Genomic DNA, 24,228 nt, shown 5'->3' on the forward strand with positions numbered 1-24,228 from the left:
ATTTAAACATAATCTCTTAAGATGGCCATTTTCCAGCAGTGATTACCCTGTTAGCAAAGGATCCTTGCACACCTTAGGCTCTGTGTCAAGCCTGCAGGCTCTCTGATATTTCTGCACTTGCCTCATGGCCAGCTTCCCCACCCCCACTCCCCAATGTCTTGACCTGGTCTTGGCTCTTCTCCATTTGCTGGGCAGAAGTATTTATCAGAATTCCCATTAAATCTGCACAGATAATGGAGGCACATATAATTCTTGTCCATTCTGCACTATTCAGTCCCCTGTTGAATACTGCCGTCTCTAATGTTCTAATCACCAATATAATTGTCAGATATATGAGGGACTGAAGTAGCCTGTATCTTATGTTGTTTTATAATTCCTGACGCCATTCTGCTCCCTGTACTCAGAGTAGTGCCACCTAAGCACATGGCAACAGGAGGACTTGCTGTACACGACGATGTCAACCATTTTCAAGTGTTGCAACTTCTCAATTCTCACCCATCTACCATCACTTGATGCTCACTCTCTACTGGGAAGGATAAGTGGTGGAAGAGATGAGAAGCTATCACCAGAACAAGGGAGAAATTCTCTAGAAAACATTGTCATATGAGCAATCCAGAGTTTCAAGAATATTTCCCTTCCTTTGCGGGTTATGATTTGGGGGTCTGTGGGCCTCTTAGGGGTCTCTGGGTGAGTCTCAGGGATCCATAACTCCCCTGAACTTTCAGGTAAAGTTCAGTGTGATGTATGTTTTTCGGTGGAAAGAGTTCAGTTTATAAGGATTTAAAGAGTTCAGGACAACCCTCAGTTAAAACCCTGTAAATTTAACCTCTACTTATTTAAAGGAATCTTTGGAAAGTGGACTGAGGTAAATGTTGATCCCAGAGCCTTACCTTTTCCACAAAGTACATAATGCCTTCATGACCACGTTGCCTGGGGGGCTTCCAGCTGAGTACCACATAGTTCCGGGTGGCCTCGGTCACAGAGAGGTCTGTGGGGGGCCCAGGGACAATACCCTCTGGAAAACAGGAAGGAAAAATAAGGAACACACATTCTGGGTACCACAGCACACCCAGAGAATCACAAGCTGCTTCTCTCCTACTGTAGGAAGAGTTCATTACTGTTCTAAAATGTAAAGAAGTACCTTGTTTCTAAAATCCTCCCTAAGATGTCATTCATTCATTCATTCATTCATTCATTCCTTTGAAAGGCACTGAGCATGTGGAGCACAGTGCTAAGGAGCTTGGACACTGTTTTTATCTTTGAAGAGTCTGCAGTTGAGTTAAATAGCACAGGGCAGTGTGTGTTCATAGCTAAAGGACACAAAGAAGAGAACGCTGAAGTCAAAATGTCGTGAGGCCATTGGTTTTGATTTCTGTGTCTAGCAGGTATGGTGAAGTGATGTGGGTCTATCTGGCTATATCTCATGGATTTATTCCCATCCTAATAGAAAAACATATAGAAAGTTACCTGGCTGGATTGGAAATGTGTTGTTCTCTCTTTGGTACTGGGACATCCAGTGGCTTCTCCTGACTCCCTTGGTATTCCCTTTAGTTTTCAGTGAGTTTACATTTCCACTCTGCCTGCCCAACCTTAAGCCAATTACTTCACCATTAGTTTTGACTTTTGTGTATTCCCAGATCCCTTGCTCCCTTCCTGGTGAAACCAGCCTGACTGTAACTGTAAACCCAACTCCAAATGGGACTTGGGGCTTCAGTGCCCCACCCTTTCTCATCTCAGAGGCAGGGTAAACCCTGTCTGTGGAGGGATTATCTGGCTGTAAACTCTTAGCTCCAGAGACTGCCAAGGCCTGGGGGCTTCTGGAAGTCTGGCCCTTCCTTCTCCCTAAAACACCCTATCTGGCTCTCAGAACTTTAATTTCTATACCCAGCTAGGGGTGACAGATAAAATAGAGGCTGTGCTATATTTTTATTTGCTAACTCTGATAACCCTATACCCAGTGCCCAAATCCATCACCTTCTTCAGTCTCTTTTCATTGGGTCTTGAAACATGTAGAGTAAAATTCTGATTGATGGAGGGGATTTAGAATGGAATGTCAATAGAATAGCTTGAAGGAAGATGTGGAGATTACAAAGTTTAACCGCACTGGGGCAGGGGGAGAATGAAATAGTTTCTAACATTTAACACTGAGATGATGTTGTCCTGGCTTGTTTAGAAAACCTTTCACATAGTTTAGTATACATTTTTCTGGGTATACTTGAATGAAAGGGATTTCTGTCTATTTGCATATGCTTTCTTGGTGAGGTGGCTTCACTGCAGTAAACTAAAATGATGCCTTACTTTTTCATAAAAATTTTCATGAGCCAGATTCAAAAATACTTTGTAACTAGAAAAATGACTTTTAACTTATTTTTAAATTATTTAATGCTTTAGCTGTTATCTTAAATCAGGATTTTCATGAATAGAAGATACTCAGAACAATAATTTAGTGTGTTGCTGTAATATTTATATTTATATAAATAATTTCTTTAGCAGATGAAAAAATTATCAACCAAGCATGGGTACTCAAGTAGGTTGATTAAGCAATTTTGCTAGGGAAAGATTATGTGTTTCTGGGCAAAGTGAACTAAAAAGTTCTAAATGGCAACTCATTGGCAATTTTTCCAACAATGATAAAATAGTTCCTTGATAAGCATTGATAAGCTCTTTTATTCTTTCTTTAATTACATGAGGAGATAATAAAAATCACCTGGTATAAGTGAAATGATTTCAAAAGAAAATGTTTTTAAAAATCAACTGGTGATGAAGATGGATCAAGTGTTACTATTTTACCTTGATGGATTAATAATGAAACTGAAGCCAAATGTCTTATTTCTCCACCCCCCATGCATAGCACAATGCAGGGCTTGATTCATATTTGCTAGACCAGAACTCAAGGCCCTAGAACACATATTGAGGACATTTCTACAAAAGTGAAAACACTCTTGGACCTGATTAGCAAATAGTTATTTTAAAAAGTGGAAACACTGGTCTAATAATTCATTCAGCAACAAACAGCTGAGGGTTTTCTACTTCTCAGCCTCCTCAAGAGTCTCTGATGACTCTGCACTACAGCGTCAACCCAACTGGAATAAAAGCACACTCCCTGCTTAATAGTTAAAGTCCACGACCAAGCCCCATTCTGCCTCTCCAATGTTGCACATATTTATTCTCTTAAACCCAAGGCCAAGCCATTCCACACGATTTGCTTTTCAGAGCCTACTTGCTCTATTCTTTCTTTGAATGATTACTCAAGCCATTCTTTCTTCCACAATTGCATTTCCTCTGTGTTCCTAGAGTTGCCCAGTCAAATGACTCCCTTTCTATGACACTTCCACAGTCCAGTAACTCTATTATGGACCCTAAAATCATGTATTCTGGTTATGAGCAGGGACTGGGTCTTCATTTAACTTTACATCCTGCAGGGATTAGCACAATGCCTTGCATTTAGAAGATGTTCAATAGTTGTTTGTGGAATTGAAATTGAAAAAAAAAAAAAAGACAGTATCCTCATATCTTTTCTTTGAAATAATGAACACCAGCAAGGTCATCTATAGAAGTGGGTGAGGCCAGCTGCCCCCTCCAATCAAACAGTATGTCTATGATTGAACTGTTGTAACTTCATCACTTTGTGTCTTGAAGACTTTAAGTCATCAAGAGTCCCTTTTTGGTACTGCAGATCCCATAATATGCCCTCATGAATTCTCAGTTGGCTCTACAAAGAATGAACAAGCAAGGGGGCAGAGAAGCCTCAAGGAGAGTGGAAAGGGAATCTGGTAGGAGTCGGAAGGCTGTGAAACCACAAATTTACTTTTTCTGCTAGAAAATTTTAATGTTCCTATTGATCCTGAGAAAGAGTAGTAATGACAAAAAAAATTATCTTTTCTATCTTTACAAACAGTGGTAGAATCATAGTTTTCAAATGCAATTTAAAATGCTATCCTCAACTTCTGCTTCTGGCCAAGATGGAGTGACAGGTCTGGTGTCGGGAGACAATTTTCATGGTGTTTCTGCACATCTTATACCATCTTTTTTCCAGACCGACTTTTCAAGGATGTTTGTATAGCAAACAACTATGGAATGTAAAGAGCGTATATCCTTCATGCCAGAGAGCAGATTAGTTTCCTGACCAGGAAAATAAAGATAATGTCTTTAACCAGAGAAAGATGAAGGAGATTTGTAATCACCCCCCTTATAAGACTGGGTCTTCCTAAGCTCACGATTTCTCAGCTGTGCACACACTGTGTGGCATCCAGCTATCACCCAGTAGGACTTGAGGAATAAGGGAAGCATGAAACTTGTGCTGCCTGCTGCACTGTGAGTACTCGAGTCCTTTGCCTTAGACCCAGGAGTCTTTTTTTTTTTTTTTTTAGCATAAGAACTTCCCTTGTTCATTTATTGGCATTGTTCTCTCTTATAACGTGGTTTCTTGTTTATATTTACTTTTTTTAAATTCAGTTTTATTGAGATATATTCACATACCATACAGTCATCCATAGTGTACAATCAACTGTTCAAGTACCATCTTATAGTTGTGCATTCATTACCCCAATCTATTTTTGAACATTTTCCTTACACCAGAAAGAATCAGAATCAGAATAAAAAATAAAAATAAAAAAGAACACCCAAATCACCCCCCCATCCCACCGTATTTTTCATATAGGTTTTGTCCCCATTTTTGTACTCATCCATCCATTCACTGGATAAAGGGAGTGTGATCCACAAGGTTTTCACAATCACACTGTTACCCCTGGTAAGATACATTGTTATACAATCGTGTTCAAGAGTCAAGGCTACTGGGTTGGAGTTTGGTGGTTTCAGATATTTACTTCTGGCTATTCCAGTACATTAAAACCCAAAATGTGTTATCTATATAGCGCGTAGAAATGTCCACCAGAATGACCTCTCGACTCCATTTGAAATCTCTCAGCCACTGAAGCTTTATTTTGTTTCATTTCACATCCCCCTTTTAGACGCAGGAGTCTTTTGCCTGCAACTATGAAACTGTTACAGGCTAACATAATAACACAGAAGTAGGGTAAAAATTTAGACCCTTCATTGATCTTGAAATTTAGAGTTGCCCTCCCACATCCAACAATAAGAACTCCAAGCAAAAGATATGAAAACAACTGTTTCCAGACACTGGCCATCAGTCAGGATAGGACAGTTATCCCTGAGATGGGGGAAACAAACTATGTGAGTCCTACCATCACCTCTTTTTATGGTCTGGGGAGAGTTTCTAGGCCACAGCTCAGGAAGAGGAAACCCCGATGGAGCCTGGTGGTGAAACTGAGTTGAGGAGAAGAAGCTAGAAGTTTGGGGAGGGCACAGTGAATAGAATTCACAGAGGTGAGGACTGGAGAACAGAGGACGATACAGAAGAAGTGGCCCCAGAGATCTGCAGGGGGTCTCTCTGGAGTTCTCAATTGAGTCCGATAAGCATGTGCATGTGAAGAAACCACCTGAGGCTGAGGTAGGAACCACACAAAAGAATTAGAGGGAACATTCCTCAAAGCTCTGATAGGGCCTGGGACAGTTCATCCTTCCACCTGCTAGGGTGGAAAGTTTCCTGATTCATGGGGCATCAGAGGCAGAGTACTCAGGAGGGCATTTCCTCCATAGCACAGACAGATTACTCCAGACTAAAGGCTGCTCCAATCCCACCTACTAAAGGCAAGCCTCTAAAGGATCCAATTGTTTCCAATTAACTTAACTGCAAGCCAGAGCAAAGCTCAAGAATATTTGTAAAAACATATCTGGCACCCAACAATATAAAATTCAAAACAATATAAAATTTATATGTTTTGAATATAAAATTACATGTTTTGAATATTCAATTTTTATATTCAAAACAATATAAAATTTAATTGGCACCCAATTAAAAGTTACTATTATGCAAAGAAGCAAGAAAATGCAATCCATAATGAGAAGAATCAATCAATATAAACAAACCAGAAATGACACGTGATAGAATTAGTTAAAAAGTAATTAAAACAGTTATTATAACTATATGCCATATGTCCAAGAGGGTAAAGATTGAGCACATTAAGATATGGAAAATATAAAAATGATCCAAATTGAACTTATAGAGATAAAAACTACGAAGTCTGAGATGAACAAACAATTGCTGGAATTCACAGAAGATAAAACACTAAACACTAAATACCAAAGAAGAAAAAGTTAGTAAACTTAATAACAGCAATGAAAACTGTCTAAAGTGAAACACAGAAAGATAAAAAACTGAAAGAAAATATAGACATAGCTGTGATACAGCTCAGTGAGCTGTGATACTTCAAGTGGTCTTATTAGTGTATGTCATGGGAGTTCCAAAAGTAGAGGAGGGGTGTTGAGTACAGAAAAAATATTTAAAGGCATTGTGGTGGAAGTTTTTTCAAATCCAATGAAAACTATAAACCCACACATCTAAGAAAATTAAGAACCCCAAGTACAAAATATATGAAGAAAACTACACAAATGTACATAATAATCAAATTCCTGAAGTCAGTGATAAATAGAGTATCTTAAAAGCAGATAAAGAAAAAAATGTTACATATAGTATAACAAAAATAGGAATGATTATAGTCATTCTTGTAGTATAGCTCTGTACCACAATGGACCAATATCTTGAATACTGAAAGAGAACACTATAAACCTAGAATTCTAAACCCAGTGAAACTATATTTCAAAAATGAAGATGAAAAAAAAGATTTGTTCAGACATACAAAGGATAAAATCATTCATAACCAGGAGACCTGCAGCACAAGAAATGTTCAAGGAAATGCTTCAGGCAGAAGGAAAATCATTATCAGATGGAAATCTGGATCTACATAAAGAAGTAAGGAGTAACACAAATAGTATATATGTGAGTAAATACGGAAACTCTTTCTTTCACTTTGTAAATCTCTTTGAAAGGTAACTGACCACTTGAAGCCAAAATAATAACATTATATTGTGCAGAGTTTATAATACATATAGAAATAATATGTATGACAACAATAGCACCAAGACTAAGAGGGGGGAATGGAATTATATTGGAATTACACTAATTATACAATTAGTAACAAAACAAAACAAAGAATAGCTAATAAGACAACAAAGATAAAATGGAATAATAAAAAATACTCAAGCCAAAAGAAAGTAGATATAGGGAAAATGAAACAAATAATTAGATATTAAAGATAGAAAAAAATAGCAAGATGGCAGATTTAAATTCAACATATCAATAATCACATTACATGTAAATGGTTTAAACATCCCCAATTAAAAGGCAAGGAAAGCAAGACCAAACTATGTGCTGCCTATAAGAAATACAATTTAAATATAACAACAAAAAAATAGGTTAAAAGTAAAAGATAAGGAATATAGAATGTTTAATAAGGTTGATTGTAAAGGTTCAGAAATGGGTAGTACAATGCTGTGTGACAGTAGCACAATATTGTAAGTATAATTAACAAAGAGAGTGTGACAATGGTTGAAAGAGGAAGACTAGGGTCATGTATGTCAGCAGAAGGAAAGCTAGAGGGTAAAAACTGGGACTGTTTTAAATTAGTGAAACCCAGAGTGGATGATGATGGTGGTTAATCGTACAAATATAAGAAAGTTTTTACATGAACTAGAACAGATGTATGTCACTTTTCCAAGAAGTTAATAATAGGGTGGTATATGGGAAAAAATACAATTAATGCAAATTAAGATCTACAGTTATCAGTAACATTGTAATATTATTTCATTAATTGTAATGAAGGCATTATAACAAAGCTAAATGTCAGTAATGGGGGATGTAAGGGGTATGGGATTTTTTTTTTTTCAGAAGAAATTATAATATTCTCATATTGACTGGTCATGAATGCATAACTATGTGATTACACCAAGAGCCACTGATTGTACACTTAGGATGGATTGTGAAGAAAACTGTGTGAAGAAAACTTGAAATTTTTAAAAAAGGTAAAAGAGTGGAAAATGTATACCTAGCTAATGGTAATCAAAAGAAAACTGGAATAGCTATATTAATTCAGACAAAATAATGATCTCCAAGCAAAAGAAATTACCATGGATAAACAGTCATTTCATAACAAAGTAGTCAATTTATAAGAGTACATAACAATTAAAATGTTTATGCATCTAATAACAGAGCTTCAAAATATATGAAGCAATACCTGATAGAACTGCCAGAAGACAGGTAAATCGACCATTATAGTCAGAGATTTCAACACTACTCTCTCAATAATTGATAGATGAAGTTGCTGGAAAATCAGTAAGTAAATATAAAACTTGAACAACACTATCAACCAACTTGACCTGATTAACGTTTATAAAACTGTTCACTCCATAGTAGCAGACTACACATGTTTTTCAAGTCCATACTGACTATTTACCAAGACAGACCTTTTGCTGAGCCATAAAACCAGTCTCAATAAATTTTAAAGTATTAAAATTATACAGAATATATTCCACTTAATTCCCATAATGAAATTAAATTAGAAATCAATTAAAACCCTTTTTAGGTTCTAAAGAATTGGGGTAGCTGGTGGTGGATACCTGAAACTATCAAGCTACAACCCAGAACCCATGAATCTCGAAGACAATTGTATAAAAATGTAGCTTATGAGGGGTGACAATGGGATTGGGAAAGCCATAAGGACCACACTCCACTTTGTCTAGTTTATGAATGGATGAGTAGAAAAATAGGGGAAGGAAACAAACAAACAAACAGACAAAGGCACCCAGTGTTCTTTTTTAATTTAATTGCTCTTTTTCACTTTAATTATTATTCTTGTTATTTTTGTGTGTGTGCTAATGAAGGTGTCAGGGATTGATTTAGGTGATGAATGTACAACTATGTAATGGTACTGTGAACAATCGAATGTATGATTTGTTTTGTATGACTGCATGGTATGTGAATATATCTCAATAAAATGAAGATTTAAAAAAAAAAGAGAAGTAATCCAAAAGTTTTAGACAGTCTGAAGACACATAATTAAAGTAAAAAGATAGCTCTTAAACACAGTTCACACAGCCTCAGGGTACTACTTAGGGGAAAAAGAATAGAAGGAAATACACCAATATGTTAGCAGCAGTTATCTTGGATTAGGGGTGGCTTTAACTTCCATCTTTGGGTTTTTCTGTTTTCCAAATTTTCTACAAGGATTTCTGGGTTTCTTCTGTAATTAGAAAAAAAATCCATATCCTTAATTTTCAAAAGCAATATCATCTTCTCATTCTCTGGGTGTGTCTACAGGAAAGATTTATAGGTGCCCAAGGGAATTTCATCTCCCTCCTTTCTGTAGGAGAAGACGGCAGAGACATTCAGAAACAGCAAATCTAGTCTTTGTCCAAGCAAGTCCCCAATCCTGAGGGCAAAAACACGCACCTGTAATTGTGTCCTTCAACTTCCCTGATAGCATCTACAGTTCCTTTCTGCAGCAGCCCTGCCTCACATTGCCTGCTGGCCTCGTCCTCCTTCCCACCCCTTTGTACCACCGGACCTTGCCCCTAGCTCCTGAGCTGCTGCCTATGGGACCAGAGACAGACATCTGACTCAAGCTGTGACAACTGGATTCTCTCTCTCGGGAATTTGGAATTAAGGCAATGAGACTAAGTTGGAGAAAAGTGATGGGTACTTAAAACTTTGGTCATATAGCACTGGGGCACAGCTGATACTCCAGCAAGCCAAAGCCAAGAAGCAAAAATTAGGACTCTCTTCACAGAAACCCGAGAGGAAAATGAAAAAGAAACACAGAAAGCGGCCTTAAGACAGCACATGGCTCCACGGAAGGCAGAGGAGACAGCCTCAGACCCAATTGGACTGCCCACTTGCACTTCCCAGATGGTCTGTCTCTCCTTAAATGTCAGTGAGATCAATGACTGTGTCTCTCCAATAAATCCCTGTTTTCTTGAAAAAAAAAAAGATATCTGGAAAATCTCCAAATATTTATAAACTAAATAAACTTTAAATAACCCATGTACAAAATAAAAAATCAAAAGGGAAATTAGAACATATTCTAAACAAAATAAAAATACAATAGATCAAAATTTGTGGGATACAGCTAAGGAGTACTTGGAAGAAAACTCATACTACTAAATGCATACAATATAAAAGAAGAAAAATCTCAAATCAATGCCCTCAGCTTCCATCTTAAGAAATTGGAAAAAGAACAACAAATTAAACTCAAATAAGTAGAAGAGAGGAAATAATAAAAATAAAAACAGAAATGAATGGAATAGGAAAAAATACAAAAAAATCAATGAAACTAAAAACTGTGTTTTGTTTTGTTTTGTTTTTAGAATATCAGTAAAATTGACAAACCTCTAGTCAGACTGATCAGGACAAAAAGAGCGAAGGCACAAATATCAGGAATGAGAAAGATACCGTCACTATAGAGTACACAGATATTAAAAAGATAATAAGGAAATATTGTGAGCAACTTTCTGTCCATAAATTCAACAACTTAAATGAAGAAATTTCTTGAAAGATGCAATAAAAGCTTACTCAAGAGGAAGTAAATTACCCAAATAGCCCTATACTTATTTTAAAAATTGAATCTGTAGTTTAAAAGCTTCTAACAAAGAAAACTCCAGGCCTAGATGGCTCTACTGGTGAATTCTACCAATATTTAAGGAAGAAACAATAAAAATTCAACACAATCTTTCCAGAAAATTAAAATAAAGGGAATATTTCCAACTGATACTATAATGCCAGTATTCCTCTAAAATCAAAATCAAATTATTTACAAGAGAAGAAATGTACAAACCAACAGACCTCATGAATTCTTAACACAAAAATTCTTAACAAAATTTTGACAAATAAAATCTAACAATGTATAAAGAAGATAATACAGCATGAACCAGTGGGACTTATCCCAGGAATGCAAAGTTGGTTTAATATTCTAAAATCAGTCAATGTAACTGACCATGTTAATGGAAAAAGAAAACTCATTATGATCACCTCAATAGACAGAAAAAGCATTTGACAAAATCAGCATCTATTCCTGATACAAACTCTCAGCTAATTAGGACTAGAAGGGACCTTCCTCAATACGATAAAGGGTGTCTGAAAAAACCCTACAGATAAATTTAATTGTGGTTGATTTAACGGTGAAGACTGAATGTCTTCCCCTGGGATCAGGAAAAGGCAAAAATGTCTTGTCTCCTGGCATCGTGGGACGGAGAACATCTTCTTGACCAAAAGGGGGATGTGAAAGGAAATGAAATAAGCTTCAGTGGCACAGAGATTCCAAAACGAGCCGAGAGGTCACTCTGGTGGGCACTCTTATGCACACTTTAGACAACCCTTTTTAGGTTCTAAAGAATTGGGGTAGCTGGTGGTGGATACCTGAAACTATCAAACTACAACCCAGAACCCATGAATCTCGAAGACAGTTGTATAAAAATGTGGCTTATGAGGGGTGACAATGGGATTGGGAAAGCCATAAGGACCACACTCCACTTTGTCTAGTTTATGGATGGATGAGTAGAAAAATAGGGGAAGGAAACAAACAGACAAAGGTACCCAGTGTTCTTTTTTACTTCAATTGCTCTTTTTCACTCTAATTATTATTCTTGTTATTTTTGTGTGTGTGCTAATGAAGGTGTCAGGGATTGATTTGGGTGATGAATGTACCACTATGTAATGGTACTGTAAACAATCGAAAGTACGATTTGTTTTGTATGACTGCGTGGTATGTGAATATATCTCAATAAAATGAAGATTAAAAAAAAAAAAAATGTCTTGTCTCACCACTTCTATTCAAGACTGCACTAGAGGTTCTAGCCAGTGCAGTAAAGGAAGAAAAAGAAATAAAAGGCATCCAGATTGGAAGGGAAAAAAGTTAATCTACTCACAGGTGACATGATCCTGAAGTTAGAAAATACTAAGGAATGTACAAAAAACTGCTAGAATTAATAACTTAGTTCAGCAAGATTGCAGGATACAAGATCAATAAACCTTCCAAAAAGTATTTCTGTACACTAGCATCAAAAAGTGGAAATTGAAATTTAAAATACCACTTACAGAATTAGAAATATAAAATCTTTAACGGTAAATCTGACAAGACAACAATATACAAATACATACACTGAGACTATTACATATTGCTGATAGAAATGAAAGAAAACCTTAATTAATAGAGAAATACACTGTTTATGAATTGTAAGATTCAATGTTGTTAAGATGTCAATTTGCCCCCAATTAAGACTTAGATCTATACCATCTCAATTGAAATCCCAGCAGGGTTTTTTGGTTTTTGTTTTGTTTTGCTTTGGTAGACATTGACAAGGTGACTTCAAAATTTATATGGAAATGCAAAGACTTGGAATAACCATAACAATTTTGGAAAAGAACAAGATTAGAGGACTTACACTACCTGATATCAATATTATGAAACTTATAAAAACAAAACAACTTATTAAAAAAACTTATAAGAGGGGTATTCGCCTACCCCACCTCCATGGTTGCTAACATGACCACAGACATAGGGGACTGGTGGTTTGATGGGTTGAGCCCTCTACCATAAGTTTTACCCTTGGGAAGACGGTTGCTGCAAAGGAGAGGCTAGGCCTCCCTGTATTTGTGCCTAAGAGTCTCCTCCTGAATGCCTCTTTGTTGCTCAGATGTGGCCCTCTCTCTCTGGCTAAGCCAACTTGAAAGGTGAAATCACTGCCCTCCCCCCTACGTGGGATCAGACACCCAGGGAAGTGAATCTCCCTGGCAACGTGGAATATGACTCCCAGGGAGGAATGTAGACCTGGCACCGTGGGACGGAGAACATCTTCTTGACCAAAAGGGGGATGTGAAAGGAAATGAAATAAGCTTCAGTGGCAGAGAGATTCCAAAAGGAGCCGAGAGGTCACTCTGGTGGGCACTCTTATGCACACTTTAGACAACCCTTTTTAGGTTCTAAAGAATTGGGGTAGCTGGTGGTAGATACCTGAAACTATCAAACTACAACCCAGAACCCATGAATCTCGAAGACAGTTGTATAAAAATGTAGCTTATGAGGGGTGACAATGGGATTGGGAAAGCCATAAGGACCAAACACCACTTTGTCTAGTTTATGGATGGATGTGTAGAAAAGTAGGGGAGGGAAACAGACAGACAAAGGTACCCAGTGTTCTTTTTTACTTCAATTGCTCTTTTTCACTCTAATTATTATTCTTGTTATTTTTGTGTGTGTGCTAATGAAGGTGTCAGGGATTGATTTAGGTGATGAATGTACAACTATGTAATGGTACTGTAAACAATCGAAAGTACAATTTGTTTTGTATGACTGCGTGGTATGTGAATATATCTCAATAAAATGATGATTTAAAAAAAAAAAAAAAAAAAAACAACAACAAGGGAGTGATTAAGACCTTCCCAGATAAACAAAAGCTGAGGGACTTCATCACAACTAGACTGGCCCTACAAGGAATGCTAAAGGGAGTTCTGCAAGTTGAAAGAAAGGACACTAGACAATTGACTGAAACCACATGAAGAAATAAGGATCTCCAGTAGAGAATGACATGGATAAATATATATACCATTATTACTGCATTTTTTATTTGTAACTGCACTTTTTACATCCTACAGGAGCTAAAAGGCAAATGCATAAAATATAATAATAAATCAATGGTTTTGGATTCATAATGTATATATTTGTAATTTGTGGCAAGAACTATATAGCAGTGGGGGGACAGAGGGGTATAGGAACATAATTTACGTATGCTATTAAAGTTATGTTGGTATCAAGCAAATGAGATTGTTACAGATTTAGGGTGTTAAAATAAGCCCCATGGTAACCACAATTAAATATCAGAGAATAAGCAAGCTCATAGAGACAGAAAAGTAGGGTACAGGTGTGGGAGCCCCTGGTCCCCAAGTGTCTTGAAAACTGCACACAGCAGTTTGCTTGACCTAAGACAGCTGAGGTTTGACCTATTCTCCTTGTAATATCAGATGCTAACTGTAATCTATACCCAAAACTACCTCCTCTCTGAGACTCCCTGAGATACTGTTATCTCTATAATCCTCCCTTCCTCCCTGTTGACAATCAACCCCTCCCTACGTTGCAGGACCCCTCTCCTTGCCTTATGCTCTCATACCCATTGGAATGTCGAGCCCTTATAACCAGCTTATTCAGCCCCCCAAGAGCGGACTATTTCCACGTTGTGCTCTGAACTGGCTGCCATTCAGAGCAGCTCCTGAATCCATTCAGAGAAGCTCCTGATTTCGGGGCAACATGGCTTGATTTCCCCACCCTGTAAGTAAGCCCTATAATAAAAGCTCATATCTCAGAACATGTCCGGTGCTTTCTTTAGTCCTTTGGCTACAAAAGCCCTCTTGGGCTGGGGGTAGGGGAGGGGGTAATGAGGAGTTAATGCAAAATGAGTGTAGGGTTTCTTTTCGGGGTGAACAGAAAGTTCTAGTAACGGATGCTGGTGAGGGTACTACTGTTACATTGTGGATATGATTAATCCCACTGAATGGTATGCTTGGGAGGGGTAGGGATGGGAAGATTTATGTTGTACATATGTTTCCACAATTAAAAAAGAAAGAAAGAAAGATAAATTAAACAGATAATGTACAATTGAATGCAATATATGATACTGGATGGAATCTAAGAATGGAGGAGAAATGGCTCAAAAGGACATATTGGGATATAAGAAAAAATTGGAATATAGAATGTAAGCTTTAGAGCAGTGTTAAATTTCTTGAACTTGATAATTGTGCTTAAGGTTATTACATAAGGGAATATCCTTGTTCATGGAAGGAATATGGACAGGGAAAAATAGGAGGTGGAAGTATTGTGTTTAAGGAGTATGATGTGTGCAACCTACTCTCAAATATTCAGAAGAAAGATAAGTACATAGAATGATATGTGAAGGTGGCAAAATGTTAAAATTGGTGAATCTGGGTATTGGGGGTGGGGATGGAGGTATGTTGAAGTTCTCTGTACAGGGTTTGTGTTATTTTTGCAATTGTCCTTTAAGTTTGAAATTATTTCAAAATAAAAAGTTTTTTAAAAAGTAAAAAAAAAAAAAAAAAAAAAAAAAAAAAAAAAAAAAAAAACTTATAAGTAATCAAGACAGTGAGGTATTAGTGAAAAGAAAGCAAACAGATCAATGGGAAACAACAGAGATTCCAGAAATAGATGCATAAATAACCAATTTATTGATTTTTTACAAAGGTGTCAAACTATTTCAATTGGGAAAGGATAATTTTCCAACAAATGTTGCTGAAACAATTAGATAGCTATATGCAAAAAAAAAACGAACTTCAACCTTTCAAGCAATATTGAAAAAATAATTTGAAACGGATCATAGATTTAAATCTAAGAGCTAAAGGTATAAAACTTCTAGAAGAAAACATAGAAAACATCTTAGTGAACTGAGATTTGACATAAATGTCAAATATGACATAAAAATGGCAAAAAAACACATGAAAAGATAATGCACATCATTAGCCATGATGGAAATGCAAATTAAACCCACCCCGAACTACAACTACTTACCACTAGAATGACTAAAATTAAAAAGACTGACTATACCATGTGCTGATGACAATATTGAGGAACTGGAACTCTCATTTACTGCTGAGGGAATGCAAATGATACAAACATTTTGAAAAACAGTATGGCAGTTTCTTAAAAAATTAAACATACACTTATCATGAGACCTTTCTATTCCACTCCTAAGTATTTACTCAAAAGAGAAATGAAAACTTACATCCATACAAACATTTAACACAAATGTTCATAAAAGCTTTCAACCATGAATGGATAAATAAATTGGAATGAACTGGTATTGACGTGAATGAATCTCAAAATAATTGGGCTGAATGAAAGAAGACAGACCCAAAAAAGTGTACACACTGTATGGTTCCATCTCTCTGATTCTAGAGAATGCAAACTAATCGATAGTGTTAGAAAGCAGGTCAATGGTGGCCTATAGATGGTTGGAAGAGAGGACTAAAAGAGACTACAAAAGGCATGAGGAAGTTTTAAAGGTGATGGATATGACCGTTATTTTGATCATGGTGATGGTTTCATGGGTGTATACGTGTGAATCTTATCAAATTGTACACTTTACATGCATGCAGTTTATTGTATGACAATAATACCTCAATAAAGCAGTAAAATAATGTGAATCTCAGACAATCCAAGTTACTTCATGATATCCACCATTCCTTTGCTTTAGACTTCTTTTCAAATGTCTTAACTATTATATACTGAACCCTCTACAACAACAGCAAAAACTGCATAGCAGAAAAGGAGAGACTAGGCCTGCCTATAATTGTGCCTAAGAGCCTCTTCCCAAATGCCTCTTTGTTGCCCAAATATGGTCCTCTCTCTCTAGCTAAGCCAACTTGGCAGGTGAAATCACTGCCCTCCCCCCTTCATGGGTTCTGACACCCAGGGGAGTGAATCTCCCTGGCAACATGGAATATGACTCTTGGGGAGGAATCTAGACCCGGCATCGTGGGATGGAGAACATCTTCTTGACCAAGCGGGGGATGTGAAAGGAAATGAAATAAGCTTCAGTGGCACAGAGATTCCAAAACGAGCCGAGACGTCACTCTGGTGGGCACTCTTAAGCACACTTTAGACAACCCTTTTTAGGTTCTAAAGAATTGGGGTAGCTGGTGGTGGATACCTGAAACTATCAAACTACAACCCAGAACCCATGAATCTCGAAGACAGTTGTATAAAAATGTAGCTTATGAGGGGTGACAATGGGATTGGGAAAGCCATAAGGACCACACTCCACTTTGTCTAGTTTATGGATGGATGTGTAGAAAAATAGGGGAAGGAAACAAACAGACAAAGGTACCCAGTGTTCTTTTTTACTTCAATTGCTCTTTTTCACTCTAATTATTATTCTTGTTATTTTTGTGTGTGTGCTAATGAAGGTGTCAGGGATTGATTTAGGTGATGAATGTACAACTATGTAATGGTACTGTAAACAATCGAAAGTACGATTTGTTTTGTATGACTGCGTGGTATGTGAATATATCTCAATAAAATGATGATTAAAAAAAAAAAAAAAAAAAAAGAAAGGAAATGAAGTAAGTTTCAGTGGCTGAGAGATTCCAAAAGGAGTTAAGAGGTCACTCTGGTGGGCACTCTTATGCACAATACAGACAACCCCTTTTAGGTTCTAATGAATTGGAATAGCTAGCAGTAAATACATGAAACTATCAAACTACAATCCAGAACCCATGAATCTTGAAGATGATTGTATAAAAATGTAGCTTATGAGGAGTGACAATGTGATTGGAAAAGCCATATGGACCACACTTCCCTTTGTCCAGTGTATGGATGGATGAGTAGAAAAATGCGGGCAAAAAAACAAAAAACAAAACAAAACAAAAAACTATTGACACTTTGGATGGGTGGTATGGTGTGTGAATAAAACTGTGTTTAAAAAAATAAAAAATAAAAACTGCATAGCAGAGACACTGGCAACAGTATCTGGGGAAATCGTAGTTTTTACCTGAGGGTTCCTCTTCGGTGACAATGATCTGTCCAGTCCAGGGGGCTGAAGGGCGACCTGAATAAAGAAAAATATAAAAATTAACAAATAGTCACAACCAGTTTAGCTGTTTCAACTGCACTGATCAACTGGCCAGATTAGACACAAACAGTTTTGTTACTAGCTTACTTTTGTATTTTCTCAATGTATCTTACCAAGCATGGGTGTGGTGGTGAGAGGCCTGGCCCCTGTCTTCTGGGGATACATGATCTGTCATGGCCTGGTTAAGTGCCTACACTTTCTAAATCGACTTGTTCTGGAATTGTACTTACACAACCTGGATAAATATCCTGTGTTCGCTCACTGTGCAATATGGGGTCTCCTGAAACATGTAGATTTTCTAGGCCCTTCTTAAGACATACTCCATACTTAGGAGAACACTTCTAGAACAATTGTAAGCCTAGTCACAATGAGCATGAAAAAAGAGAGGAGTGCAATTCTGTAGGAAAGCTCAGCAAAAGCTCTCTTTTCTCATCACATTGGGAAAAGTGTTATCTACAAAGGCAATCAATTTGGATTCTGAGTGAGGAAAATGGATGAGATAGGCAGTATACAGTTAAAGAGGAAATTCATTTCTATAATCCCACAGACATCAGAAAGAGAGAGCAGTTCAACTCTTGCTTTAATCCAGGGCCTTTGACCAGAGTTTGTGCAAAAGCAGAAAGGTGATAAATAAGGCAGCTTATTTTCAGTTGAAACACATCTTATTTTCACTGGACTCTGTAAAAGAGGAGTAAATGAAAGTATGAGATAGAATTTCCAAATTTAGAGAAGAGGGAGGGTGGTGTGTGAAAAGTGACTGGAGCCCAATGAAGGACGCTGATTAGGCAGAGTCTCCTGGGAAAATAAGGCATTATTTTACTTAGATTTTTATAGTGCCTCTACATTGTTTTAGTTAAAGCACAACACTATGCAAATGGCATAGACCAGTAAGCTTCAACTACGGTGATTTGAATTGGAAGATATTCAATTCAGGGGACATTAGGTGATGTCTACAGACATTTCTGGTTGTCACAATCTGGGTGGGATCACACTCTAATCTAGTGGTAGAAGCCAAAGACACAGCTAAACACCCTACAATGCACAGGAACAGCCCCCCTTCCACCCTCCAAACAAAGACTTCTCTGGCCCAAAGTGTCAACAGTGTCAAGATCGAGAGATCTAGTGTAGACAGAAGTATTAATTTCCAAATCTTTCAATGTCTTTCTATGGTCCCTATCATTAGGGTTGCCATTTGCATTCCCATGAAACAAATGCAGGGCAGAATTCATGGATTATGGTTTTGACATTGAGATTTGGAGACTAAATAAATGATAAAACAGTTTCAACTGTCAAGTCTGGAAACTCAAGTTAAATCAGATATAATGTTGTTAGTCTGCTTTTCCCTTTATATAAAGGAACTCACCATGCTGAGATATTAGTACTCTAAGATCCTACTTCAAGGTTAAGAAATTCACCTCGAAATAGAAAGAAAATTATATTTGGAATGCACTAATAAAATGAACAAAAATGGTCTCTGGGCTCTAGCTTTCCACATTTAATTTCACATAAAAGGCCTGGAACTGAGCTTTACAAGGCAAATCTTTCTGAATTGTAAAAGATTAGACAGTTCCTAAGAGAATGGAATTGTTTTTTGTTTTCTGTTGTTTTTTTTTTTTTTTCCCCACTCTAGGATGCTTTGATAATTAAAGGATTTCTTACTCCCTTCCTCCCTCTTGTGGAAGGGGGAGGAATAACCTTTCAATGAGGTCTATTCTCGGAAAATTTTTTTAAAGGTTCAGGGAAGATCCGGAAAAATGCTTACTTTTTAGCCTAGCTTTTTCAGCTGGATCCAGAGCAGCCACGGGCTCAGAAACTCGGGATGGTAGACCTATGCCAGTTTTGTTCACAGCTCGGACTCGGAATATATAGGAGCGACCTTCTATTAATCCAGTGACTGGAAAACGAGCAAACTTCACAGGCGTGTCATTGCACTGAGACCAGTTATCTGTGCCCACCTCACATCTAAGGGAGAGATTTATTGGGGAAAAAAATTAAAAGGCGAATGGCTAAATTAATAGCTCCAAAGCTGCAAACCCACCCAGTTGCTTCAGATCTTCTCTCTATAAAATATCCAGCTCATGAGTGCTTCCCTAGTTATTTATCTGCAGGCATTGAATACCACTCATCCACAATGTGCTTCCTTAACAAGAAGGAAGAAGTCGCAGAAGCTTTCTGAACACACATATTCTTTGACCTCATAAAACGCAAGCAGCTGAGGGTTCTGTGTGCTAAGCAGAGAAGTTTTGGGGGTGGGGGGAGAAGCAGGCAGATATCTACAACCTCTACATTTGAGAGACTTAGGGGAGGAACCCCAGTTTCATGCAAATGTTTTCAATTCCACAATTTGTGATTCCTTCCTTTGTCTTCCTTGTGCATTTTATCTTTAAAATGGAATTATCCCTGAGAAATCTGACAGTTTAAAAGATAACTACTTGTACTGTAGTTTGGAAACAGCTCCCCACATTTTCTCACTTGATGGTCAATACATCCCAGGAGGCTGGAAGGGCAAGGAGGGTATTATAATTTGTTTCTTTCTTGAGAGATGAGATTGAAACCAGAGTAAGCAAATTTTATAGGGACAAATAGATTACAGGTTACCAGGGATGGGGGGAGAAGGTGGGGGGGGGGGGAGTTATTGCTCCAAAGGTGCAGAGTTTCAATACAGTAGCACAATATTTTGAATACAATTAATATCACTGAATTGTATACTTGAAAATTAAAGTAGAAAATTTTGAGTTGACTACAGGTTACTATACTAAAAAGTTAAAAAAACATATAGAAAGTATACATATATATATTCTCTCTATATATTTATATATTTATAATATGTAATATGTTATATATAATTACATGTCTAATAATAATATATATAACATACACACACACACACACGGAAACAGAGAGAGAGGAGACTGAGACACAGAGAGATTCCCAGGTCCTGCAGGGGGAAGATTGGGTACTTGGAACCTCTGATTTCTAACTGGATGCTTTTACAGCAGTTGGTTCCTGGGAATGGAGCCAGTCACCCCCTGGGAGCCAAAGATGACAGCTGTTACCGTGCTATTAGTCTGCCCAGTCAGGCTTTTGGGGCTCAGCAAGTGATTGAATCATTCAGCATTAGGATTATGTAATTCCGGTCGTATTTTAGGAGCTAAGCACTGAACTTTTAGTTTCTATAAGCTCCTCAACATGGCTCTGTGTCCAATACGTATGATTCCCAAGTCATTGTTGGGGTGGGGGGGCTGCCAGGGCAGTCAAAGGCAGTGGTTTGGGGGCTTTAACTTCCCTTCCTCGCCATCTCTCTTCCGTTCTTTGACATAGACAACAGACATCTTTCTCAACCTACGTAAAGTGCCATTAATCTGGCTCCAATCCCTGCCTTCCATCCATGTTCCCCTAAATTTTTCCTTTGAAGAAATTCTGGAGCTGCTATGGGAGGGGCATGAGAGCAGGAGCGAGAGGGCTGGGGCAGGTTTTCAAATGACCCTGTCTCCAGAGATCCCACCAGGACTCTCCCTGTTTGTCCAAATACTGTCCCAGTGACCCAGCGATGCTACAGTGTACAGAAGAAAGGCAGAGAACCAGGGCTCCGGGACTGCCATAGCATTTTGGAGTTGAATGAGTTCAAATTCAGAGCCAGGCTGGTATATGAATTCTAGTTCTTATACACGCATGGCCTTAAGGGTGTTACCTCCTCATATGTGTTCTCTAATTGCAAGAGCCTGTTATAGCCAATGGAGTTAGACCAAGGGCTTAGATAAAGAAGGCCAATCAAGTTCCCAAAGGGACTCCTACAATTCTGTATCACCCAGAGGCCACAGACACCTTTCATGCTCCAGAGCACGGCCTGCCATGACTGTGTATGACATTTCTAGAACGTAGTCTGGAGCCCTGTTCCTTACTGAGCCACTGAGAAAGGAGGGCTCTGTTCCTCAAGAACATGAGTTAGCTGGCCTTCAGGGTGGGGAGCAGCTCTGAGCTGGCAAGATAAGAGTGGAAGGGGATTTGAGGGTGGTCATTGTCCAGGGGTTAGAGGTCAGCCCCAGAGCCCAAGTGGATGAGGTCAAGTCCAGCTTTACTCACCAGAACAGAGCCTCGTTTCCTACAAAAAATACCAGTACCTATCACCCAGGGTGTTTATGAGGATCAAGGGGTTCATGTATGTGATGTGTTTATAAAAGTGCCATGCACACAGTAAATGTTTAATACGTAGTAGCTATCATATGATTATTTTTGTCATGACTAAGGCAAGGGAAGAACAAAAGATACTGATCACCCCTGACCTTTCACTGATCAAAATCTGCAAATACTTTGGGAATCTGCCAAAGACCAATAAAACAGAAACTGTAAGTATGAAAAAGACTGTCTAAATCTTCACAGTTCATCATTACTAAATGATGAAATAACATGGCAGCATTTAGTGTATGGTTAAATACTATATAATTTCTTATAAATGTTTCTCTGGATGTTTCTGAGCCCACAGCCTTCAGCAATGGACATATATTTACTCGTTGCTACACGTATTGGGTTTAAACACCTTGGTACAAGCCCAATGCACCCTAAGGACACATATTATCTGTCCCTAGTGGAGAGGGAGAAAACAGGAAGAGGAAGGCAAGGGAGAGGGAGAGAAGAAAAGAGGGGTAAAGGGGTAGAAGGAGAGAGAGACCAGAAAAGGAACTATTTCACCTAGAAACGATGGGAGAAATCAAGTATGCATCTCTATGACCAAACAACTTAAACTTTAAATGCAGTTAGACTAAGCACTAACTTATCAATAAAATATCCCAGAATAGGACTCCCTCCATCTACAGCAGGCTGTTTCCAGGTGATGATGATATAATCTTTGTTGGCATCCAAGCATGCCACATCCAGGGGAGAAGCTGGAGCTCCTTCAATCTCTGCATCAGCATCTGTGTAGATATAAAAGGATCCATTATCACTCTCAGATGTGCCCTGTCAGCCGGGCAGGCTGAGATCTTCGTGTACATATATTTTACCATGCCGCCATCTTGGCTACTTGTTTGTACTCCAGGGAGCAAGCTTCGATCTCGTAATGTGTGCTTTTCATCTTCAGGAGGAAGAACATTATGTTAGAAAATAGAAAGGGCTCTGAAAGTGACCCATGACCTTTGCCTCTTGGCCCTTGCTTGCACAAAATGTTCTAAAAGCAAATTACATATTAGAGATTGCAATATTACTAACTCAGAAACATTAAAAGGCTCCAAAGGGGAACAAACAGCCTCTTTTCTTACCTTCTAGTCACGTCCACAAGAGAAAAAAGAACTTTAGAGCTTTGCCCTTATCTATACTGGGCTTGACTGTTTCAGAAAAGAAAGGGAAACTTTCATTTTTAAAATAAATGTTTGTTCCCAAACTGAAGATACGTTCAAAAGAAAGTCTGATGCAATACACACATCTGAGCTGAGTTTAACTGAGGTTAGCAAAAGTCCAGGATTATACAAAAAACAGAGGATGGTGACTGTTTATGAAATGGGATCCTCTGACCGTGGGGTCCCCTCAGCAGTGTGTCTTTAGGCACAACTAAATTAGTCAATCAGGGATGTTTTTAGGAGGAGAGGAAGGGACTGGAAAGACTCAGTTTGTAAACTTCTAAGTGAGAACTGTTAAGGCAAAAGCCCAAGTCCCTGAATGGGGGTCCACATTTGCCAATCCCCCCTTAGCATCTGACCCAGCCTTTTGTAAATGGAGTTAGTAGGAGAAGAGACTGAGACACGGAGGAGCCACTCACCCGAGGGAAAACACTGATGTTGACTTTTCCTTTCTATGATCTAGACTTCTGTAACTCTTTAAGATTTACTAAAACCTTTGATGATGTGGTAGAAATAGCTGTGTGCTTCTGAAGTACTCAGTTGGCCTGCATTATCTGTGAAGAGCTTGAAGTCACTTTGGTTCTGAACATTCTGTTTCTTGCCCCATGAATTATCGTGCCGAAAACCTAAAACCTAATGAAGAACCCCTGCATTCCACACAACGGAAAACTGGAGGATTTGGGGTGGAGAGAAACTTCTTTTCTTCTAGGCTTTGAGATCACTGGACAGAGGAGAGACGTGCTGCTGTTTGGGGAGGTGGAGATGCTAAAGCTGCCTTGCCTGCACGGCTGAAGAGGCACTGCTAGAAAGCTGCTCAGCTGCAAGGGGCACAGCTGGCAACCCCCAGTCATGCCCTTTTGCAGAATGCCCACAATTTAACAACCAGCACCTTCATCAACAGAGTGGAGCTAAATTAGCTGAACATCCAATTGTATCCATGTACAATAGCAGGGATATGCTGGAACACAGTTGGCAGGCAGGAGGCACACAGGAGGCATACAGGGAGCTATTTTTCAGCATTTTTACAAAACTGCATGGAATATGCTTTCATGGCGTGGGCTTGACAATCTTTCAGGTTACTCAAGCATTCATTCACTCATGCATTCATTCATTCATCCAAGGTAGTAAGTGTCTACTGTGTATTAGCCCTCTTCAGGTGCCACATGTAAAAGTTAAAGAATAAGGGTCATCTTTCTCTTAAGAAGTTACAGTAGAGTTGGGAGAACACAACAGCACAGCTGCTATGCAACATAACTGACGAATAAATGACAGTCATCAGACATTTGCTGTCACGGTATTCGGCTTACAGCAGCCACTACCCAGTGTGTGGCCCATGGAACCCCTTCGG

General features: G+C 38.3%; 1 protein-coding gene across 6 annotated transcripts in view; it reads right to left on the minus strand.

The window, feature by feature from the left end:
• MYOM1 (myomesin 1) overlaps positions 1-24,228 on the minus strand; it is a 214,765-nt gene that overhangs the window by 76,460 nt on the left and 114,077 nt on the right. For all 6 annotated transcript variants that reach the window (XM_037806345.1, XM_037806341.1, XM_037806347.1 and 3 more), the window contains 4 exons: positions 22,319-22,460; positions 19,310-19,509; positions 17,467-17,523; positions 891-1,015 (listed from right to left, as the gene is read on the minus strand). In XM_037806345.1, the coding sequence (XP_037662273.1) occupies positions 891-1,015; positions 17,467-17,523; positions 19,310-19,509; positions 22,319-22,460 (524 nt within the window). The remainder of the gene's footprint in view (positions 1-890; positions 1,016-17,466; positions 17,524-19,309; positions 19,510-22,318; positions 22,461-24,228) is intronic.

This window comes from Choloepus didactylus, chromosome 16 (genome assembly GCF_015220235.1).
Source record: "Choloepus didactylus isolate mChoDid1 chromosome 16, mChoDid1.pri, whole genome shotgun sequence".
Lineage (NCBI taxonomy): Eukaryota > Metazoa > Chordata > Mammalia > Pilosa > Megalonychidae > Choloepus > Choloepus didactylus.